General features: G+C 37.8%; 1 protein-coding gene across 4 annotated transcripts in view; it reads right to left on the bottom strand.

Annotated features, from left to right (window-relative positions):
• LOC150079297 (neprilysin-1-like) overlaps positions 1–24,921 on the bottom strand; it is a 329,066-nt gene that overhangs the window by 92,937 nt on the left and 211,208 nt on the right. For 3 of the 4 annotated variants that reach the window (XM_090384129.1, XM_090384131.1, XM_090384132.1), the window contains 3 exons: positions 24,650–24,727; positions 24,439–24,554; positions 6,811–6,921 (listed from right to left, as the gene is read on the bottom strand). In XM_090384129.1, the coding sequence (XP_090240255.1) occupies positions 6,811–6,921; positions 24,439–24,554; positions 24,650–24,727 (305 nt within the window). The remainder of the gene's footprint in view (positions 1–6,810; positions 6,922–24,438; positions 24,555–24,649; positions 24,728–24,921) is intronic. The other variant, XM_090384130.1, reaches the window with a different exon arrangement.

Genomic DNA, 24,921 nt, shown 5'->3' with positions numbered 1-24,921 from the left:
AAAGATGGTTGAGTGTGAGAAGACAAAGAGTGATAATTAAGACACTGTTCTTTGTGGACCAATGTTATTACTGGAGGCCCCAGGGTTCGGTGTTGGGCCCATTATTGTTTTGTATATTTATGAATGATATTGATTGAAGATTCAACATTAAACTTCATCAATGATATTGATCAAACTTAATATCGAAGTTTGCAGCTGACATAATGGTTGGCAGGGTTGTTAATGCCAGTAATAAATTCAGTTTATTAGCTCTTGGTCATGAGTTCCTACAATGCAGAGAGGCAACAGCTCCAGACAAGCCAGTAGTTGCAGGTTTGTCCAAGAGGCATTCTGGACAAAACACAGGACCTGCATGGCTGTGTAGAGGTACCTTCTATACTGTACAGAAAACATCCTGACAATGTTAAGCTTGCCCCAGGACAACTAATGCAACAGCTATAGGGGTTTACAGTAAGGCATAAAGAGAGATACGTTTAGAATAGAATACAATTAATAGGAAAGACAAAATTATTGACACAGGTAGTTACAATTAAATACACATAACTGGCATGACTTGGTTATCAATAAATTCTCGAGAATAGCTAGTGCATGAGAACTGCAGTTCAAGAATACATAAAGACTGGAGTTGCCTGATGGGTGGAAAGTATGTGCTTCCCTAGACATCTAGACTGTAAAGTCAGGGTGAAAAGAGAGGAAGGATGTAACATTGTGGTTATATGTAGTTAGGTGGAGAATATTAGTATGAGTTTAGCAGCTTTTGACAGGAGAGCTTTATTTGGCCTATTAAGACAGGGTCTATATTCAAACCATTGACAAAGAACAGAGTGTTGAATGGGAAGCGCCTTTCGATTAAACAGAGTCAGGTTAGTAAAGGGGCTAGTGTTGGTTTGGATCCTGTTGGTTTCCTGGGGATTCTCCAAGCTATGATTTCCCAAATTTCTGGGCAGTCAATGTCCACATACATTTTTGTAAGGAAAATATACCACTGGAACAGGAGCTAGAAATGTTCAGCAGATGGGCTGTGAAGTGGCAACTGAAGTTTAACATTGACAAAGGCAAAGTACTGCATATGGGTAGCAGCAACCCCAGAGAAATGTACCAAATGTGTGGTGTTACACTCAGGGTAGTGGAGAATAAAAAGTACCTGGGGAAAATTGTGCAGACACATATGAAGTTTTCTGAGCAGTGTGTACAGGTTGCCAGAGCAGGTCATGGGGTCTTGTCAATGATATATAGGAATTTTGCTAGCAAGTTGAAGGAGATGATTATCCCTTTGTATGAGGCAATGGTCGGGCCACACATTGAGTACTGCCTACAGGTCCAAAGACCTTATTTTAGGAAAGATGTAGAGTTGCTACATGCCAAGAAAGGAGCTACATGCCTAGACATGCCAAGAAAGGTGTAAGTTCTGCAAATTGCATCATCTGGAGACTAGGCACCTGCAAGATGATTTAATTGTGGTCTATAAGGCCTAGAATGGTTTGGGCAGGCTCAATGCTGATGGGCTTCCTCTTTCTCAGATTACAAACTTGAGGGGGCATAAACTCAAATTGAACAAAGACAGTTGTAGAATAGATGTGTTGAAATTTGCCTTTAGCTAGCAGGTAGTTGATTGCTTGAACAAACTTCCATCTGTTGTCATTATTAATATTATTATTATTATTAGCTATATGGTGCAAGGAAGCCTGAGGCTTATGCTGCACCAGCCAAAAAAAAAAAAAAAAAATTCCTGAGTTACCCTGAGAGAGAGAGAGAGAGAGAGAGAGAGAGAAGTAGAAGGGAATTACCAAGAAAGAGAAGAATGATGATATCCAGCTCAGGACCCTGGGTGTGCTGGGTGTGCTAAGCTCATACTCACCAGATGTGAGCCCCTCTTAAATAAATTCAAGGAAGAACTGGAAAAACTTTTGGAGCAAATGGATGAGTGAAATGGGAATGTTTTTTTTTTTTTTTGGCTGATGTTGCATAATAAGCTTGCTTTTTTGCATCATATGTCTCTACTAATGCAAATTTGTGACCACATAATATCCAATCAAATTGGTCAGACAAGATTTCCCTTTAACAAACCCGTGCTGTGTCTGATGTAGAACTGCAGTCTTGTCTAGATGATCCTGCATTACTTCTCTAATCAGTGGCGCTATTATTTTCCCCAGAACAGAAGTTAAACTAACAGGTTTGTAATTATTCATATCTCTCTTTGTCCCACTTTGTGAATTGGGGATACATTCCCACATCTTCAATCTGCAGGGACCTCCCATGAATTCAAGGATGCTCTCATATAATGGCTAAGGCTTGCTTACTTTCTTTGCTGCCTCGCTTAACATAATTGGATAGATCCCTTCCACCCCAAGTGCCTTTCTTATGTTTAACTTCAACAATTTATTTTCCACTTTCTTCTCACTTATTACAAAATCATTTAGCTCCTCCCTGTCAGAGTTTGATAAACTTTGGGTCGGCATTTCTCTATAGAATTCTTCACATGTGAGGAATTCTTTAGAGAAGTGGTTAAAAATACTCATTTAATTTGTCAGCAACCTGAGCTAGATGATTAATAGTCAAACCATCAACATCAAGTGGACCAATCTGATTCATCCTCTTCTAGTGTTTACATAAGTTGAGAAGTGTTTGCTGTTTTTCTTTGCATACTTTGTCAAAGATTTCTCGTAATCTGCCTTTGCTTGCCTAACCTCCTTTATAACTTGATTACAGAATAGTTTATGTCTACAACAGGCCTTTTTGTTGCCTCATAATTTCTATTCATTTCATGAATTTTTCTTATCTGCCACGAGTCTCATCAGTTCATTTAACATCCATTTAAGCCTTTACAGGCGGGCCTCGATTAACGCAATTAATTCGTCCCGCGAGCGCATCGCGCAAAACGGAAATGTGTTAATCGAATATCATAACCAATAGGAAAAATTATAATTGGTCCTTGACCTTCTGGAATGTCCATAAAGAATTTTAAAAATACCTTTTAAATAACTTTTTAACTGTATATAATGTAAAAAATTATAGAATTAAATGTTTATTGCATAAAACAGCGGTTCTTAAACTGTGCGCTGCGGAATATTTTAAATTTTTGAGGGAAACACAGCGATACTCGACATCTGTCGGACACCGCGTGAACTACTAGCTCGAGGTAGTTCACAGTTTCAGCATTTCTTATTAAGTTGTTTGGACCTAACTACTAAACGAAACTGTTAGGTATTTCTTTTGGTCTGGGTGCACCTTGAAAAAATTACTGAGACATTAAAGGCGCCATGAACCGAGAAACTTTGGGAACCTCTGACATAAAATACACAATGAAGAAATCACCGTTGCGGAAATATTTGAGCAGTGTTGACTTTCTATTTTCATCAATCAATTTCCGATAGCTGACAACAATCTTCTCTGGGCCCTGGCGAAATAAATATCGCAGAGAACATCAAACCTTTTATTTGAGGTTCTATGCGATACGAAAGATTTCATCTAATTCTTTTACCGTTATCTCCTTCGCAGTAACATTTTCATCTGGCTCATTTAAAAATTTGAATTTTTAAATGCAAGTCTGCACTGACTTTATTAGCAGGAGACAAACACGTCTTCTTCCGATGGTTGATGGAACACACCGAGGCGGGCAGCAGGCAAACATTTGTTTATTGACCGTACAACTCGCAGTAAGCTTAACGTGTGATTCAAATCTTTTTCAACTATCGCATAAAAAAAAAAAAAAGATCGCATTAACTGGAAATCTGCATTGTGTAAAATGAAAAGTGGTATCATTTTTCAAATAACGTTAACTGAATATCGCGTTAATCGAACTCGCGTTATGCGAGGCCTAGCTGTACCTTGAAGAGTGTTTCTTAGGTGGTATGAAAAGCCTAGAAGCTCTATGATTAATTCCTTGAATGCTTTTCTCATCAGTTGATCCCACTGTATAAAACTTAAAAGCTGTCTGAGACCACTGTAGTCTCCTTTACGAAAGTAAAAACCCTTCCTTTACACTTGATGGTAGTTATATATTTAAGTAAATTCCAAATCAATATATTGTGATCACTGCTAGTGGGTCTTTTATCTGCAGATTCTTAATGCATGAAAAATTACTGCTGATAATCATATTAAGAGTATTACTTCTTGTTGCATATATAAGATGCTGCTGTAGAAATCAGTTATCCAATAAATCCACAAAAGTCTTTATATCATGTGAGTATTCAACCCACAAATTCTAGTCAATATCCATAAAATTACAGTCCCCATTATAAGACATTCTGATTTACTCGCCTACTTTGTTTCGCTGTACAGTTTTTCGTTGTACTGATCAGAGTCATTAGGCCTATAAGACACTACTCATCCTCTTTATTTTTATTTTCTCAGTGCTTATGTCACACCAAACTGACTCCATATTGCCACCCATGTCAACCGGATGCACTGCCTTAGATTTTATGTGCTTCTTAACTAAGAGCATAACTCCTTCCCCTCCTATCCTCTCTATCCTTTCTGTACACATTGTACTCCCCATATTCAAATTCTGCATCCCTTATATATCTGAGTGACACCACATCTCTGATATTCCAACAATGTTCGCATTTGAAGTCTTGACCAGCCCATCAAATCCACCTAATTTATTTACTATGCTCCTAGCATAGGTGGATTTGATGGGCTGGTCAAAACTTCAATACTTGTTCCATGATGATTACTTGTTCCATGATGATTTACTTCTTTTAATCTGTGTGTCCCACTATGGGTTGGATACACAGACTGCTAGATTAACGACAGCTGCTAGGTGAGCACAATGTCTCATTTAATTGCAAATTAAAAATCAAAACTTCATCTTATTGCCATTTAATACTTTAGTCAATTTAATTGATTAAATATTAAATGGGATATGTTAATTTAGGAAAATCATGTTAGGCTACATTAATTTAGAAAAATCGGCAAAAACAGACAGTTAGCTGAATGTATTTGCTTTTTAACAGAATGAAAAAAAATATCTGTATTTATATCTTTTTCACATTATGAAAACTAAATCTGAAATTCAATTTCACTAAAAGTAACTCTCAGTTTCAATTAGTAGGAATTAATGAGATACATGTATTACCATCCAGTTACATGAGAATATGAGTTCGACTGACAATGGAAAAACAAGCTACTTCAGAAAGTTTTGCAAAGATATTTAAAGTACACATTAGCCAAATATTCATAAATGCCATGCTATATCTAATTAAGGGGCCAATTATATCCTTCTAAAACAATCTATTCAACATAAATTTATACAACTACATTCTGTCCCCGACATATGTAAGAGGTACGTTCCGGGACTTCTTATGTAAATTGATTTTTACATATCTTGGGAATGACTAATAAAATATTGCTAATATATCCCTGATATGTCAAAATTACAAAAACCACATAATATCCTCAGAAGAATGAAGAAAAATAGTTATATTCCATAACAATTAAAAACTTTATCTGGGAACAGCGGTGAATTAACTGGAGTGGCAGATAAGAAAATAAAACATAAAAAGAAAAAAAAAACACGTTATTGTACTGTAAAAACTGATATGTATTTCGTATGCCATGTAGGCTTTATAAGGGCTAATAAGGGAATCAAACCAAAGTGTATATATTTAAGAAAATTGGTCTAAACCACACAATGAATCAGTCAGGTGGATGAACTGAAGGTAACTTAAAACGAACCTGAAGCATTAATAAGACACATTAATCACAGGGTGTTGTAGGCTGAGTAGAGGTCAAGGAGGTAGTACATGATAGGAACTCTTCAATCTTCATCTGTTTCGTATGCTTTTTTCCCTCTTTATAAATTTTGCGATAAGCAATCTTGAACTTTTCTTTCTATTTTCAAAACACGTTCGGTGTTTTCATCTATTCCATCAAACATAGAGACTTTCCTGAATTTGATGAAATGCTTCTGCCATTTCCTTTAATTTGAACTGCTTCTTGGGTTGCTCTGATTCCTCAGCGGATTCGGCTCTCCCTTGCTCCTCAACTATTTGCCATTCAACTGGGCTAGGTTTTTTGTTGTTAAATCTTCACTTCGTTCATCCACAAGCTTGACTACATCTTTGTTCTCCAGGACCAGCTGCAACTCCTGGGCTAAGTTTACAATTTCTTTGGTAACTGAAGACATCAGCTCATCTTTGTTGAAGCTTTCATTGCTAAGCTCAGAATTTTTTAGATTTTTCCAAATTCTGCTCATACAAGTTGTAAAATCATTTCAGGCTCTTGAAATGTTGCACATTCCATCAAGGATGTTAAAGGGCTAGAGTGTAATTCTGTGAAGAAATAGCCGATGGGACACAGTCCATGTGGCTTAAACATTGTGGGATTTCCCTGAAGTGCTTCAACGTAGTTCACCTGTCTCAAACACATGTTGAATGTTTCGTCAGAATTTTTAAAGCAGAAAATGAAATTTATTTCCTAGATTCTAGTTATGTCACAGGTTATTATCCAACACAGTTTGTATGAGAACAAAAATAAAAACTTATACTTATTGTTCCTTCATTTGACTTCACTCAAAAATTATACAGAAAGTATCTTTACGATTTTACCAAAAAAATTTATGTAAGTCCGAATTTACGTAACTCGGGCTTATGTAAATTGGGGACTAACTGTACTATTAGAGAATTTTGGAAATGTGAGAGAATTTGGAATGATGGATTTGAAAGTTTGTAATGAACTATTATTTGATAATAATAATAAAGGAGTAAGTATTTGGTAAAGTATTTCATATAAGTTTACTTATGTGCTCTTTGAATTAGAAGTAATTGCCAACATACATTAATCACTTAGTTTCATTAAATTTATACTCACTTTGGAAAGTGCTGACTGTAGAATAGTGGTTGCAGAATACCAGCAGGAAACACAATATCATTTTTATTTGGATTGTAAAAGGCATTTACTACTGCAGGTTCAGTGGTCCATCTGGAATGACAAAATTACCAGACTTTTAATAGTTATTTTGTCTACTTTATGAAGATAATTATACAGCTAACAAAACTTTGAAAATACTTATTTAAAAGTCCTCACAACAGTGATTATTCTACTGTAATACAATATTTATGTGAAAACAATAATACATTATAATTAAAAAGACATTTACACACACACACACACACACACACATGCACACCTTACAAATATATACATATAGGTGTGATTCAGGACCTGAAAGCAATGATCAAAGTTCATATAAATATGTGTCTGATTCTGAATGATTACAGAACTATGTCCTGTTTGATTTTAAAATTAGCTATGGAGCCCAGTTTTTAATGGCAAAATATAATAAAAATAAGTAAACATGTACCTAGGATGAATAAAAGTTTTATGAAATATGTGTCTGCATTTATGTTTATTATTATTTATTATTTTTTACAACTGAAAACTGCATTGTCATTTCAAACAATAATAGCTGTCTGTAATCATTCAGAATCAGACACATGTTTACATAAACTTTTTTCCATTGTTTTTCGGTCCTGACTGATTCCAAAAATATTACCCACATTATGAAACATCCTGTGTGTGTGTGTGTGTGTGTGTGTGTGTGTGTGTGTGTGTGTGTGTGTGTGTGTGTGTGTGTGTGTGTGCATAAATACCATGTGCATAAAGTTAAATGTTTTTCAACCTGTTTAATCTTGTGCATAAATACCATGTGCATAAAGTTAAGTGTTTTTCAACCTGTTTAATCTTGTGCATAAATACCATGTGCATAAAGTTAAGTGTTTTTCAACCTTTCAACAGAACACTCAGAAATAGGAAGTCCCAAATGGGGGGGGGGACTTCATATGGAATCTGCGAATCTAGGAAAAAACATTGTCTTCATGAGCAGAAACAAAATAATTCAATGTGGAGAGAAGAATATTATGTGGCTGTTCATAACAAGTTGAAAGAACCTCTAGGTTGGGCACATGATAGATATTTCTTCTTTCCAACACAGGCTAATTGTATTTAAAATCCTTTAATAATATTGAGTTACTATTTATATAATTTTTATAAAGTGACTTTTTATCAATTAAATTTTACTATATATATATATATAAAGTATCACAATAAAGTAACTTAAACTCTGGCACAACAGAACTGCTTAACAACTAGTGATATATCAGGATTCTATGTTTAATCTTGTCATCAGACTTAAGAATGATATTAATGAAACTAAAATTACATAAAGTTACTTGTGGAGTATACAGAGAATTGAATTAGAATTGTAAGAGTGTGATGTTCAATTATGTACCCACAGTTCCATCCTTCTCCTCAATGATCAATGTGCATTTCTTCATGCAAACATTATTAAAAGGAGTCCAAACAGTGGTCAGAGAGGGAAACTTATTACTCTCTGTCAAAGGATTGGCTTCCTTTTTATAGAGAAATGTGTATAAGATGAGATGAATGCAAATTACCAATTTTGAAAAGCTGATCATGTCAAAGAATAAAAACATTAGTTAAAGTGGTTCTTTTAAGAGATAGCATAAAGCTATGAGATTAGAAGAAAAGATCATTATTTTCGACAAATTAAATAATGGAAACAGCTCTTTGATTTCATTTAAATACAGCATAAACGAATCTCAGACACCAACTAAAAAAATAAATCAGGTTAGTGAATGATCCCTCTTTGACATATCATATTACTCCCCATCTCACAGCCATTCTGTTTCTGCTGCTTGCCTTTTCTACAGATATTCCCATGGACACTGTTCTTCTGAATTGTGATCTGTAATTCAACCTCTTTCTCTTCAGAACTTTTCAGTCTTAAAAATAAGAGTATTTGGCAATCGATGGATATATATGTGCCCATGGGAAACTTTTCCATAGTTTTCCAAAGAAGCATATTTCTTGATGTTAGTGAAACTCACATTAGAATTAGCAATGGCAAATGGCACAAAAATCAAGCTTCTCTGACATGATCAGTTTTTCATAATTGGTAATTTGCATTCATCTCATCTTGTATACATTTCTCTATAAAAAAGGATGCCAATCCTTTGAGAGAGAGTAATCAGTTTCACTCTCTGACCACTATTTGGACTCCTTTTAATAATGTTTGCATGAAGAAATGCACGTTTATCAATGAGGAGAAGGATGGAAAACTGTGGGTAAGTAATTCAACATCACACACTCTTACAAAGTTAAAATTAAAACTTGAAATTAAATCAAAATCATGACTCAGATCAGTGCAGCAAAGCAAAAGGCTCAAGCTAATGGGAGTGCTGTGGCTCAGGGGAGAACTGAGAGGGGACAGTTGCCCTCTGAATCACAGCCTATTAAAATGCACTACTTGCTTGATGTTTGTGGAGCAGTCGAGTACGGGACATGATACTGCCATGGGGGATGTCTTTGTGTGTGCGCGATGCAAGGAGTGTAAGGAAATCAGGCGACAACTCAGCATTGTTATGGGCCTATATGAGAGCTTGAAGGACAGGGTGGATGCCCTCGAAGGATTAAAAGTGAGGGCCCATCAAGCTCTCAGCTGCCCACACCAATGCCAGAGCTTGCACTTGGTCATCACGCAACACAGCGGCAGCCCACAAGGCAGAATGCGCTGGTCCCAAAGGAACTAGTAGTTGTTGGTGACTCTATTGTCAGGGAAACGGGAAACATGCTTTGTAAAAAGGATAGGTGGAACAGGACCAGGGTATGTCTGCCAGGGGCAAAGGTTGATGACGTAGAGCAGATATCATCTTTTAAGAGCACAAAAGGTGATATAGTTGTACACGTTGGCACTAATGATATTAAGAGTAGGAGACCGGCAGAATTACTTAACAAGTACAGGTCACTGTTGAAAAAAAGCCGTGAATTAGGGTTGAATTTGAAAGTGTCTGCAATTCTGCCCAGACACGACAGGAGGGAGTATATGATGAGAGCCCTGTCGATCAATTCGGCCCTGGAAAGATTGCGCAAGGCTCAAGGGGTAGAATTTTTTTCAGCCTGGTCTGTACATGTTAACAGGAGAGACTGCTTCTACAGGGATGGTATACACTTAAATAGAAAGGGTGCAAGAATGTTTGCTGATGCTATCGAGTCAGTGTTAGGTGGGTCGGAAAACTGCTAGATTGGGGGATACAAGGACTAATAGATTAACAGTAGCCACTGGCAGAGGTGAAAGTGAACCTTGCACTGCTTCTATTGGAATGAGCCACAGCCTGGAAAATAAGATGCAGGATATTTCAGAGACTGCTGGGAATCATTGGGGTACAAGTAAACACATGGGTTGTGTTAGGGTAGCTAAGAAAAAGAACAGGTGCATGTATACTTGCGTGTACACCAATGCTAGGAGTTTAGTAAATAAATTTGATGAATTTGAGGTATTGCTCAAAACATCAAAGGCAGATATTGTGGGGATTTCAGAGACGTGGTGTCACACAGATATAAGGAATGCAGAACTGGAATTTGGGGAGTACAATGTCTACAGAAAGGATATACAGGGTAGGAAGGGAGGAGGGGTTATGCTATTAGTTAAGAAATACATAAAATCCAAGGAATTGAAGCCAGTCGACATTGCTGGACAGTGCAGTGTCGAGTCAGTTTGGTGTGACATAAGCATTGGGAGATCAAAATTGAGAGTAGGAATGTGCTCTAGGCCTAATGACTCTGATGAGTATAATAAGAAATTGTACAGGGAAATAGAGTGGGCCAGTAAATCAGAGAGTCTTATAATGGGGGATTTTAATTTCCCAGATATTGACTGGAATTTGTGGGTTGGTCACTCACACAGTAGCAAGGCTTTTGTACATTTATTGGATGATTGATTTCTACATCAGCATGTTCGGAAGCAACTAGAGGGAGTAATACTCTTGATTTGATTATCAGTAGTGATTCTTCATGCATTAAGAATCTGCAGGTAAATGAACCACTAGGTGGCAGTGATCACAGTGTGCTGAAGTGGAATTTACTCAAAGAGGTAACTACCATTAGGGGTAAAGGGAAGGGTTACTGCTTTCGTAAAGGCGACTATGATGGACTGAGACAGTATTTAAATTCTATACAGTGAGACCAACTGATTATGTTACCAACAGCAAATTCAAAATGGGAAGCATTCAAAGAACTTATCTTGGAAGCTACTAGGCTTTACATACCAACTAAGAAATATTATTCAAGGTTTAGGCCTAAGTGGATGTCAGATGAACTAATGAGACATATTAGCATTAGCATTAGTAGAGGCATTTGATGCAAGAAAGCAAGCTTATGCAGCATCAGCCAAAAAAAAAAAAAAAAAATAAATAAATAAAAAATAACCACTTCCACTTCACCTCTCTGTTCATTCGAAATACCTGTCCAGCTGAGCCTTAAACTTATTTAGGCTATCAACTTCCATGACAAGGGATGGAAGTCTATTCCACCAACCAACCACCCGCTGGCTAAAGGCAAATTTCCTCACGTCTATCCTACATCTGTCTTTTCTCAATTTGAATTTATGCCCTCTCAGGTGATTCATCATCATCATCATCACCAGCCATTTTCAATCCACTGCAGGATGAAGGCCTCTCCAGCAACTTTCCAGTTCCTTCTGTTTTGAGCACTGGCCATCCATTTACTACTCAAAAACTCATGAATTTCATCTATCCATCTCCGCCTTTGTCTTCCAGGTTTTCTTCTAGCTCCTCTTAGATACCATTCTGTTATTTTCTTAGTCCGTCTGTCACCATGTCTTCGAGCTATGTGTCCTGCCCAAGACCATTTTAGTTCTTTAGTTTTGATAAGAATGTCCTTTACTTGAGTTTGCTGCCTAATCCATGTGTTTCTCTTCTTATCTAACAGTCTGATTCCCAATATAATTCGTTCCATTCTTCGCTGTGTAGTTCTTAGCTTCTCTTCCATTCTTTTGGTGAGTGCTCAAGTTTCACTTCCATAAGTCATGGTGGGGAGTATAGATTGATTCATTATTTTACGTTTCAGACAAACTGGGATATTGCTCTTCAGTATGTGACTATATTTCCTGAATGCTATCCATCCAAAATTTATTCTTCTCTTGACTTCCAGCCATTTATCATTATTACAGCTAATAACTTGTCCCAGATAAGTATATGACTCCACCTTTTCAATTACTGCTCCTTCAATCATTATTTCCCTTTCCGTGGCATACTTGTTCATCATTACTTTTGTTTTAGCCATATTCATCTTTAGTCCAAAATCCTTACTAACTGTGCATAACTGATTAAGATTTTCCTCTAATTCTTTGGGATCGTGGCTTATGACCACAATGTCATCTGCAAATCGTAAATGGTTTAGGTACTCTCCGTTCACATTGACTCCTTTCTGCGACCAGTCTAATCTTCTGAAAGCTTCCTCAAGGGCAGCAGTAAACAGCTTCGGAGATATTGTGTCTCCTTGTCGAACTCCTTTCTCGATTTTAAATTTGCTACTGTCTTTGTCTAGTCTAATAAAGGATGTAGCACTCTCATATATTTTCTTCAAAATCATAATATATGGAGTATCTATACCTTGTCTTTCCAGTGCCCGAAACATTGCCTTATGCTGTATGGAGTCAAATGCCTTTTCATAATCCACAAATGCCAGGCATAATGGTGTTTTATATTCATTTGCTTTCTCCATTAGCTGTGATATTACGTGAAGGTGATCCATAGTTGAGAATCCTGTCCTAAAGCCAGCTTGCTCTTTCGGTTGATTCTCATCAAGTATTCTTTCTAATCTGTTAGTAATGACCCTTGTGAACAACTTGTAGATGTGGGATAACAAGCTAATTGGTCTATAATTTCTGATTTCTGATTTATCTCTTTTCTTATGCAGCAAAACTATGATTGCATTATTTCACTGCTTAGGCGTCACACCTTTTCGAATGCACTTTGTGAAGAGCCTTGCCAGTTTTTGTGTTATGTCTCTTCCTCCCAACTGGCGCCTCCATAGCCAGGTGGGAAGGAGCAGCAGTGCGTAGCACAGGCTTCTTGATTAGACCGGGGTTCGAGCCCCTCACCACCAAATACGGAGGATGCGGAAAGGTCAGGGAATGACCACCGCATATCCCGGAGCAATATGGCCTTAGTTGCTAATGCTCCTAAAAACCAAATAACAAATAACATCTTCCTCCCAATTTTAACAACTCTACAGTAACTTCATCTTCCCCCGGGGCTTTCTGATTCTTCATTTTCTTCAATGCATGTTCTACCTCATCGGGAAGAATATCGGGTATGTCGTATGTGTTGCTACTTTGCAATCCATCTTCCCCACTGATGGCATCATTCCCTTGCTCCTTGTATAATTCTCTATAGTAGTCTTCTGCTATTTGAATTATGCCTTCTGTGCTGTTTATAAGTACACCATCGCTATTCTTCAGTTTCAGTATCATTTGTCTTTCTGTATTACTGCTCATGGCTGTTGATTTAAATCCTTTGTTTTCCCTTAATGCTTGTTCTACTGTTCTTGTGTTAAATTTATGTCCTCTCTGAGTCTCTTTCTAATGGCTTTGCATAACTCAGTATACTCAATTTTCTCCCTGTCAGTGTTTTTCTTCCTCTTCATTTGTCGTCTTCGGTTCATCATGACAAAGCCGACCGGGCTAGCCGAGTGGGTAAAGTACCTACCCGGCAATCCAAAGGTCGCGGGTTCGATTCCCGCCTCGGGCTTGGATCAAAGTAATGCAAAAACCTTGGGAGGTGCAATATGGCCACAGAAGCCGATGCGCCAATAACTACCAAATCAAAAAAAAAAAAAAAAAAAAATCACCATGACAAGTGTTTCTTGACTAATTTTTTCTTCTTTATCACTTTAAGAAAGTTGTAATATTCCTCGTCGATATCTTGGTCCTGAGCAGTCTGCAGAAGCTCAAATTTGTTCTTAAGTTCCAGTACATACTGTTTTTTCTCCTCTTCTGTTATCTCAAAGACCTTTGTATTATTTACTCGAGTCAGTTTTTTCCTTTCCTACATTTATATCAAGTGTACATCTTACCATTCTGTGATCACTTCCAACATTTACCTTATTCAGGACGGTAACATCATTCACAATATATCTTCTGTTAGTGAGGATGAAGTCGACTTCATTAGTTGTTAATCCATTTGGCCTCTTCCATGTCCACTTTCTGTTCACCCTTTTCTTGAAAAAAAAAGTGTTCATTACTGACAGTCCTTGAGATTCTGCAAATTCCACAAGTTTTTCACCTCTTTCATTTCTTTCACCAATTCCAAAATTTCCTCTAGTTCCCCTTTCTGCGCTGTTTTGTCTCTTTCCAACCTTAGCATTGAAGTCCCCCATAATAATAGTGTAGTGGGTTTTCTGCTCATTTAGAAGACTCTCAATTTCGGTGTACATTTCTTCAACCTCTTCATCATCATGGCTCGATGTTGGTGCATAAATCATTATAACCTTTAGCTTGTACCTCTTAGAAATCTTGAGTATTAGTTTGACACCCTTGGTGATGTACTTTTGAATTCCAAAATGTTGTTTTTAAAATCTTTATGGACCAGAAACCCAACTCCCCCTTCACTCCTTTCACTGTTTCCATTGGTGTACAGCAGATTTCCACTTGATAAACTTATAAGTGATTCATTTCTTCTTCTTGTTTCAGCCAAACTGATGATATTCCAATTCACATTTTCTAATTCCTTTTCCAGCTCTAATATCCTGTCTTCACCGATGAGTGATCGTACGTTATAACAGGCCAAGTTCAATTTCCGTGCATGGCAGCCTGGTCGTACCCAGAGATTCTTAGCACCCTCTGCTTCCACTCTGATCCTCTCGCTGCCGTAAGAGGGAGAGTGAAAGCTGCTGGGGACTGAGGGCCATTTGTATTGTTGTGCCCTCATTGCTGGAGGGTTTGGTCTTTTCCTCTTCACGCCGACCAGGCGTCTTGAAGAGAACCACTCTACACGTTCGTTGCCACCTAAGTGACGTAACAGGGCTTACCATCGAGAAGGTGTGCATGAGTGGATTTTAGGGAGGCAGGCCAACTGGACTTCTCCTAAATCTTCTGTAATAGAGAGATATTGGATCCATCAGTGTTTTAGGCTGAGTGTCTGATAACACACAGGATACCTGTTCCCCCCTAAGCCCCCCTCAGATGATTATTCTGAGCAAAAGGAAGAATCCCATCAGCATTGAGCATGCTCAAACCATTCAAGGCTTTATACACCTCTATCAGATGACCTTGCCGGTGCCTAGTCTCCAGACACTGTAATTTGCAAAACTTAAGCCTTTCTTCGTAAGAGCGCCCCTTTGTTCCATTCACTAATCTTGTTGCCCTTCTCTGTACTCGTTCCAGCATCTCTACATCCTTCTTGAAATGAGGCCTCCAGACCTGTATACAGTACTCTAGGTGTGGTCTGACCATTGCCTTATACAAGGGAATAATCACCTCCTTATCCCTGCTAGAAAAATTCCTATATATCATCGACAACACACTATGAGCTACTCTTTCAGCCCATCTGCACTGCTCAGAAAACTTCAACCTCCTGCACAACCACCCCCAGGTCCCTTTCATTCTCTACCACTGTCAGTGTAGTACCACAGAGTTGATACGTTGCTCTGGGGTTGCTGTTTCCCATATGTAGTACTTTACATTTGTCAATGTTAAACTTCATTTGCCACCTCTCAGCCCATCTGCTCAACCTTTCCAGATCCTGTTGCAGTAGCATAGTGTCAGTAGTGTCCTTGACAACCCTGCCAACCTTTATATCGTCTGCAAACTTGGACATTAAGCTTGATATACAATCATCAATATCATTTATAAATACAAAAAACAATAATGGACCCAATACTGAACCCTGAGGGACTCCACTAATAACATTAGTCCACGATGAGCAGTGTCCATTGATTACCACTCTCTGTCTTCTCCCCCTCAACCACCCCTTTATCCATAGCAGCAATTTGCCTCCAATGCCACACTGCTCCAATTTGTGCAGCAGTCTTCCATGTGTAACAGTATCAAAAGCCTTTCTAAGATCCAAGTAAATAATATCAAAGTTATTCCCTGCATCCAGTTCTTTTGTGACTACATCATAGTATCCAATCAAATTGGTCAGGCAAGACTTCCCCCTTAACAAAACCATGCTGTGTCTGAGCTATAACTGAAGTCTTGTCGAGATGATCCTGCTGTGCTTCTTTAACCAGTGCCTCCATTAATTTTCCAGGAACAGAAGTTAAACTAACAGGTCTATAATTACTTGTGTCGCCCTTTGATCCTCCTTTGTGAATTGGGGTCACATTTGCACATCTCCAGTCCATGGGTACTTCCCCTGAGTCCAAGGAAGCTCTCATAATTATGGCTAAGGGTTTGCTTACTTTCTTTGCTGCCTCCTTTAATATAACTGTATAGATCCCATCCACCCCAGGTGCCTTTCTTATATTTATCTTCAACAATTTCTCCTCCACTTTACTCTCAGTTATTACAAGATTCTCTAGCTTACTGCCAGAGTTGAATACACCTCTTGCATTCCCCTCGCTGAATAACTCCTCATGTGTGAATGTCGATGCAAAATATTCATTCAGTTTGTTAGTTACCTGAGCAGGATCATCAACAGTTGACCCATCGATATCAAGTGGACCAATCTGATTCATCCCCTTCCTTCTAGAGTTTACATAAGTAAAGAACTCTTTGCTGTTTTTCTTTGCATCCCTTGCCAAAGATTTCTCGTAATCTGCCTTCGCCTGCCTAACCTCCTTTGTAACTTGGTTACAGATCAACTTGTATCTATCATAGGCTTCTGTGTCACGTGTTAATTTGTATGTATCCCATGCATTTTTCTTCTCTGCCATATGTCTCATTAGGTCATCTGACATCCACTTAGGCCTAAACCTTAAACAATATTTTTTAGTTGGTATGTAAAGCCTAGTAGCTTCCAAGAATGCTTCCCATTTTGAATTTGCTGTTGGTAACATCATCAGTTGGTCCCACTGTATAGAATTTAAATACTGTCTCAGTCCATCGTAGTCGCCTTTACGGAAGCAATAACCCTTCCCTTTACCCCTAATGGTAGTTACCTCTTTGAGTAAATCCCACTTCAGCACACTGTGATCACTGCCACCTAGTGGTTCATTTACCTGCAAATTCTTAATGCATGAAGAATCACTACTGATAATCAAATCAAGAGTATTACTCCCTCTAGTTGCCTCCCGAACATGCTGATGTAGAAAACAATCATCCAATAAATCCACAAAAGCCTTGCTAGTGTGTGAGTGACCAGCCCCCAAATTCCAGTCAATATCTGGGAAATTAAAATCCCCCATTATAAGACTCTCTGATTTACTGGCCCGCTCTATTTCTCCGTACAGTTTCTTATTATACTCATCAGAGTCATTAGGCCTATAGCACACTCCTACTCTCAATTTTGATCTCCCAATGCTTATGTCACACCAAACTGACTCGACACTGCACTGTCCAGCAATGTCGACTGGCTTCACTTCCTTGGATTTTATGTATTTCTTAACTAATAGCATAACCCCTCCTCCCTTCCTACCCTGTCCATCCTTTCTGTAGACATTGTACTCCCCAAATTCCAGTTCTGCATACCTTATATCTGTGTGACACCACGTCTCTGAAATCCCCACAATATCTGCCTTTGATGTTTTGAGCAATACCTCAAATTCATCAAATTTATTTACTAAACTCCTAGCATTGGTGTACACGCAAGTAATCATGCACCTGTTCTTTTTCTTAGCTAATCTAACACAACCTATGTGTTTATTTGTACCCCAATGATTCCCAGCAGTCTCTGAAATATCCTGCATCTTATTTTCCAGGCTGCGGCTCATTCCAATAGAAGCAGTGCAAGAATCATTTTCACCTCTGCCAGTGGCTACTGTTAATCTATTAGTCCTTGTATCCCCCCAATCTAGCAGTTTTTCGACCCACCTAACACTGCCTCGATAGCATCAGGAAACATTCTTGCACCCTTTCTATTTAAGTGTATCCCATCCCTGTAGAAGCAGTCTCTCCTGTTAACAAGTACAGACCAGGCTAAGAAAAATTCTACCCCTTGAGCCTTGCGCAATCCTTCCAGGGCTGAATTGATCGACAGGGCTCTCATCATATACTCCCTCCTATCGTGTCTGGGCAGAATTGCAGACACTTTCAAATTCAACCCTGGCAAATTCAATATGGCAGAGAAGAAAAATGCATGGGATACATACAAATTAACACGTGACACAGAAGCCTATGATAGATACAAGTTGATCCGTAACCAAGTTACAAAGGAGGTTAGGCAGGCGAAGGCAGATTACGAGAAATCTTTGGCAAGGGATGCAAAGAAAAACAGCAAAGAGTTCTTTACTTATGTAAACTCTAGAAGGAAGGGGATGAATCAGATTAGTCCACTTGATATCGATGGGTCAACTGTTGATGATCCTGCTCAGGTAGCTAACAAACTAAATGAATATTTTGCATCGACATTCACACATGAGGAGTTATTCAGTGAGGGGAATGCCAGAGGTGTATTCAACTCTGGCAGTAAGCTAGAGAATCTTGTAATAACTGAGAGTAAAGTGGAGGAGAAATTGTTGAAGATAAATACAAGAAAGGAACCTGGGGTGGATGGGATCTATCCAGTTATATTAAAGGAGGCAGCAAAGGAAGTAAGCAAACCCTTAGCCATAATTATGAGAGCTTCCTTGGACTCAGGGGAAGTACCCATGGACTGGAGATGTGCATATGTGACCCCAATTCACAAAGGAGGATCAAAGGGCGACACAAGTAATTATAGACCTGTTAGTTTAACTTCTGTTCAAGGAAAATTAATAGAGGCACTGGTTAAAGAAGCACTGCTGGATCATCTAGACTTCAGTTATAGCTCAGACACAGCATGGTTTTGTTAAGGGGAAGTCTTGCCTGACCAATTTGATTGGATACTATGATGCAGTCACAAAAGAACTGGATGCAGGGAATAACTTTGATATTATATACTTGGATCTTAGAAAGGCTTTTGATGCTGTTGCACATGGAAGACTGCTGCATAAATTGGAGCAGTGTAGCATTGGAGGCAAATTGCTGCTATGGATAAAGGGGTAGTTGAGGGGGAGAAGACAGAGAGTGGTAATCAATGGACACTGCTCATCGTGTACTAATGTTATTAGTGGAGTCCCTCAGGGTTCAGTATTGGGTCCATCATTGTTTTTTGTATTTATAAATGATATTGATGATTGTATATCAAGCTTAATGTCCAAGTTTGCAGACAATACAAAGGTTGGCAGGGTTGTCAAGGACACTACTGACACTATGCTAGTGTAACAGGATCTGGAAAGGTTGAGCAGATGGGCTGAGAGGTGGCAAATGAAGTTTAACATTGACAAATGTAAAGTACTACATATGGGAAACAGCAACCCCAGAGCAACGTATCAACTCTGTGGTACTACACTGACAGTGGTAGAGAATGAAAGGGACCTGGGGGTGGTTGTGCAGGCAGATATGAAGTTTTCTGAGCAGTGCAGACAGGCTGCAAGAGTAGCTCATGGTGTATTGTCGATGATATATAGGAATTTTTCTAGCAGGGATAAGGAGGTGATTATTCCCTTGTATAAGGCAATGGTCAGGCCACACCTAGAGTACTGTATACAGGTCTGGAGGCCTCATTTCAAGAAGGATGTAGAGATGCTGGAACGAGTACCAGCAAGGTGATCTGATAGAGGTGTATAAAGCCTTGAATGGTTTGAGCATGCTCAATGCTGATGGGATTCTTCCTCTTGCTCAGAATAATCACCTGAGAGGGCATAAATTCAAATTGAGAAAAGACAGATGTAGGATAGACATGAGGAAATTTGCCTTTAGCCAGCGGGTGGTTGGTTGGTGGAACAGACTTCCATCCCTTGTCGTGGAAGTTGATAGCCTAAATAAGTTTAAGGCTCAGCTGGACAGGTATTTCGAACGAACAGAGGGGTGAAGTGGAAGTGGTTATTTTTTATTTATTTATTTATTTATTTTATTTTATTTTATTATTTTTTTTGGCTGATGCTGCATAAGCTTGCTTTCTTGCATCAAATGCCTCTGCTAATGCTAATGCTAAAGTAAAAGTGGTTCTTAAGAACAAACACGCACCCTGCTTTTCAAGTTTAGAATGATATGCAGTTTGAATGACAATAGCACTCAATCATGATTAGAGGCAATCTATAAAAAACATACACTATGGGGCTTTATTATCAAAAATTATTGAATCATAACATAATCATACCAGATGAACAAACTATTGGAAAGAATGAATAGGTGAATTGGGAGGTATTGTGGTTTTTTTTTTTTTTTTTTTTTGCTGATGCTGTGTAAGCTTGCTTTCTTCCATCCTTTGCCATTGCTAATTTCACTGACATCAAGAAACATGCTGCTTTGGAAAACTATGGAAAAGTTTCCCATGGGCACATATATATCCATCAAATGCCAAATACTCTTATTTTTAAGACTGAAAAGTTCTCAACTGGTAGTAATGTGATTTTAATAATGTATGTCACCTTATTTCATTTAATGTCTTATGTCATTTGATGTTATTTTATGCCGACCGGGCTAGCCGGGTGGGTAAAGTGCCTGCCTGGCAACCCAAAGGTCGCGGGTTCGATTCCCGCCTTGGGCTTGGATCAAAGTACTGCAAAAAAAAAACAACCTTGGGAGGTGCATTATGGTCACAGAAGCCTATGCACCAACAACTACCAAAAAAAAAAAAAAAAAAAAAATGTTATTTTATTTAATTATTTAATGTCCTATATCCCTTAATGTTAATTTATTTATTTCTGTAATGTATCTGGTTGTCATCATTTCTGTAAGTGTCAGCCCCTGACTTTTTGGCCATGAAGGGACATTACAATACTATCTCTACATCATCTCTACTTGCTTTGCTAAAATGACAACGAATGTCACCTTCCTGGTTTCTGTAAACAAATAATTTACCCTCTCTAATTAAATCTTTTATATGTGAATAGTTATACCCATCATTTTCTGGAAGTTTGCAAGACCATTCTTTTTTAAGTTTCAATCATCTATTTATCGACATCCTTATTTGGATAGTTGTTTTTATTAATAATGACTTGGCAAATATTAATGTGAAAATAGTCATCAGTGAAAAGTATAACTGAATAGCAGTAACAAGCAGATTTTTATCACAATTTTTTTTTTCAAAATTTAATAAAGAACCATGCAGGTAAAGAAAATCTCAGAGAGAAAGAGAATTTTAGTCTGCTAAGATTAGTTGCATGTTTCTCTTTGGTGCCCAACGGCTGAATAATCACTAGAAGAATGTAATGCAAGAATAACTCCAAGGTGTGATTACAAAGTTTTCAAATTATACTTTTAAAAAATGTTGGCCCTTACCAGGTACTTCAATGAGAATGAAAATTCACAACCATGTTGCATTGTTAGGCTGGTACAAGCAAATTTACTCAAATGTCAAAAGCAACTTGATTGTATTTCCTGACATCAATGAGATCGTACATCAGAAACTCACTATGTTGAGCCTTCCTGTCAATTAGAATTTCATTTTTCAAGGAAATTCTACAGCAGATACCGGATATGCTAAGAAAATGTATGAAAAATGATATGATGGAGGTTGACTAATACATTATGACAATATTCCAGCACACATAAGTCTGAATGTGTGATAACTTCTGGTTCAACAATAATAAGATAAAGTCACCTGATCTAGCTGTAACTTCTTTTTCCCAAAACAGAGGTTCTGGTATAGTGTTATTTGTGGCTCCAGGGGTTTCTCCAACTCTGCATTAGGCAATGTGATGAATACAAAATTCTATAAAGGCCAGATTTATGTAGGTTTAGTGTGGCATTAGTGTGGGGTTGTGTTGTTTATCCAGCCTCTTAGCATAGGGGGCCTTGGTTTTCACACAAACACCTCCAGTTTACTGTCCAAGACTACAAGGAGGTGGGCCTGGCAGTAGGGAGTATAAAGCACTGGTGGGGCAAACCCTGTGGTAGCTTGAGAGCCCAGTAAAAAAAAAAAAAAAAAAAAAAAAGGTGAAAATGGAAGGTAGTAGTGGAAAGACAGGGAGCGGGAGGGGGGTTAAAGTGGTAGAGAAAAAGAGGAGAGCAGTAGTGTAGGCACCTGCCTGGTTAGGCAATGTGTTCATCACCGCCTAACCTAGGACAGTGTAGGACCCCAAGACTGGATGCCCATTCAGGAGGGACAGTATAGGATCCCAAGACTGGATGCCCATTCTCCCCCCTGAGGGTGGGAGTTTACAGGTGGTGGTGGTGAAGTTACCCCAGTTGGTAGGAGACAAAGTTCATAGGGATCCCTATGTTGGGGCACCTGTTTGCTGCTCATTCCCACACTGGTCAGGGATAAGTCCTGCTGACCAGAGTCTGTGCCCAAAAACCATGCAGGCTAAATAGCTATGGCATGGTGTCTGCTTGGGTAGGCAGGGGGCCATGCTGGTCCATCTGCCCACCACTCAGTCCAGTTGGGGAAAGAGGAGTGACAGGCAAATTTTTCCCATTCAATAGTCATTCGCCCTCTGCTCTCATTCTGGTTTTTTTCTCTTCTGATTTTGTGCTTTTTTCGTACATTTTCCGTCACGTATTTTTTTCCCTCTCATTTATCTTTTTTCTTTCTCACACTGGGGGGGGGATGCAGTGGTGTGTGGTGTATCTTAATGTGCTAGATCAGTGCTTCTCAAACTATCTGTGGTGAAGGACTAGTTTCTTTATTTCCAATCCATCGCAGACCAGTACTTTTGTAAAATACAAATCTCGCAGACCAGTAATGGACAGATCGTCAGGGACTAGTAATGTCCGTGACCAATTTCTAATTCATCGCGGACTGTTAACAAACAGTTTGCGGACCGGCGCCGGTCCACGGACCACACTCCAAGTAGCACTGTGCTAGATAACTAATAACTAAATTTAAGTAACTTAAAAGGGGTATAGAACAAGAAGTAAGCAAGTACTAAAATTGGACATGTATTTTATTCTTTCACATTCACGGGCATATGCCCATTCATTCTTCTGGCATTCGTCTCATTTGTTCGGCTTATTTGGTCTGCACTCCAACTTACTAGTATTTTTCAGTTGCTACAATTTCATGCAGGCCAGAGAGGAGTACAGCGTGTTGGTGTTGTTAGTATATAGATCAGGTTGTGTTAGTATCTTAAGCTAAATAAATTATATATATATATATTTTTTGTGTTTTTATTATTTTAGTTAATGTCTAATTGATTGTTTTTAATTTGTCCCTTGCTACGTTAATGTCATTGCCATGGGCAATTGGACTATTATACGTGCTTAATAGTCCTTTATCTCCTGTTCAGGATACACCTTAACACCCTATAGAAAATAGACACCAAAATTTAAGTAATTTAAGTAATCAAACTATATATATATATATATATATATATTTTTTTTTTTTTTTTGTGTGTATTCATGCAGCCAATTACATTCATTCCTTCACTCACTCCCATTTACCATAACACTCTCTAATAATGAAGGAAAAAATTTCCCTTCATTATTACATAGTGGGTGTAGGGGGTCCCAAATCCCTGCACAGAGCAGAATGTTCCTGGAGGAAAATCTCAGTCAATCCAGTTTTGTCAAGTCAAGTATCTGTCAGAGAGCTGGAAACAGCTCCACTGTCAAGTTAAATGCCCATGAGAGACATGGGCAGTTATTGGTTATTGTTTGGCTGCTGGAGGGGGGCTGAATTGCCGTTCTTTGGATATTCCTTCACATTTCAAATATTTTTTGTGTAAAATTTGTGAAAGCTTTGTAATTATCTTCTTCTATTATAAACAAGTGTTCTTGTTCTCTGGGGAGGGAGACAATTTCTGTTCTGGTAATGAGTCAAACAGCAGCAAATTTCTGAAGCAGCAGTATCAAGCCTCAAAGGGACTAGCCTTGGAGATAACAGTATAGAATACTCAACAATCGACTTTTATCTGTTTTATTTTTTTAAAATATAAACTGTGAACCTTTTTATCACACTGCATATATCTAAGTATGCAGTATAGAAAAATTTTAAGCACCTTATTTTGTGAGAGGATTTCTTGGGTTGCAATGAACTGACCATTGAATTTATCACTTGAGGTTTCTGAATTTGTCATTGGTCATATAATCAAGGGATAAATTCAGAATTTTCAGAGCCATAGTGACAGGAGGTCTGGAGAGGTGACTATTTCTATGGGGATGGAATTTAACCTTTTTATAGCATATGAAAAGGTTAAAAACATAGTATATGAAAAATCATATGCTATTTTCATACTGTATGGAATTGTTTTCAGAGGGAAGACAGGATTTTTCTATCACAAAATCCTGCCTTCTCTCTTTTTTGATAGTTCAAAAAATTTATTAATGCAAAACTTTCAAAAATTAATTAACACACATCAATACAAAAAAAATGTTGTGATAGCAAAAATATTCACTAATACAAAAACATTTTGTGATAGTTAAAACATTCATTAATACAAAGTCAATAAAACAGCTAGCCAGGAAAATATAAATTTAAATAAATATTAGTAACAGTTAATAATGTAAATTTAATATTTAAATGAGAAAAAAAAAAGGAAGATATTGCTTACTGAACAACATACCTATCCTTATTAACAGGTTGCCTCAGCTTTAGTAGGTTTTTAGAGGCTTCAAATTTAAGTACATTGAGGATATTTACCAGAAAGAGGTCGTCGTGAATGATTAGCTGCAAGAATTAATATAAATTTAATATATTTGATGAGTTACAAAATTTTGATTAAAAAATCATAACAATACACTAATAAATATAACAGCACTTACTGCTTCATACTCCTTAGACAGCTCTGCTTGATTAGTTAATAGTTCTGGATAACCTATCCTTTCATTCATAGAATTAGCCTATAATAAAAACAAATCACAGATAAAAACAAATAAAAACAAAAAATACTGTAAATTCAGAAATATAGTAAAAGATGGGAAATAAATCAGAAATAAGTGGGAATTAATAAATTTTCTAACATTTTGAAACAATTAATTTATTGATACATACATATTAAGAAATGACTACTAACATGATGAGCATAATATATTAG

The sequence above is a fragment of the Mastigoproctus giganteus genome, chromosome 10 (genome assembly GCF_048544385.1).
Source record: "Mastigoproctus giganteus isolate SK-2022 chromosome 10, ASM4854438v1, whole genome shotgun sequence".
NCBI lineage: Eukaryota > Metazoa > Arthropoda > Arachnida > Uropygi > Thelyphonidae > Mastigoproctus > Mastigoproctus giganteus.
The sequence above is the reverse complement of the archived record's forward strand: the minus strand, read 5'-3'. Positions and strand labels throughout refer to the sequence as shown.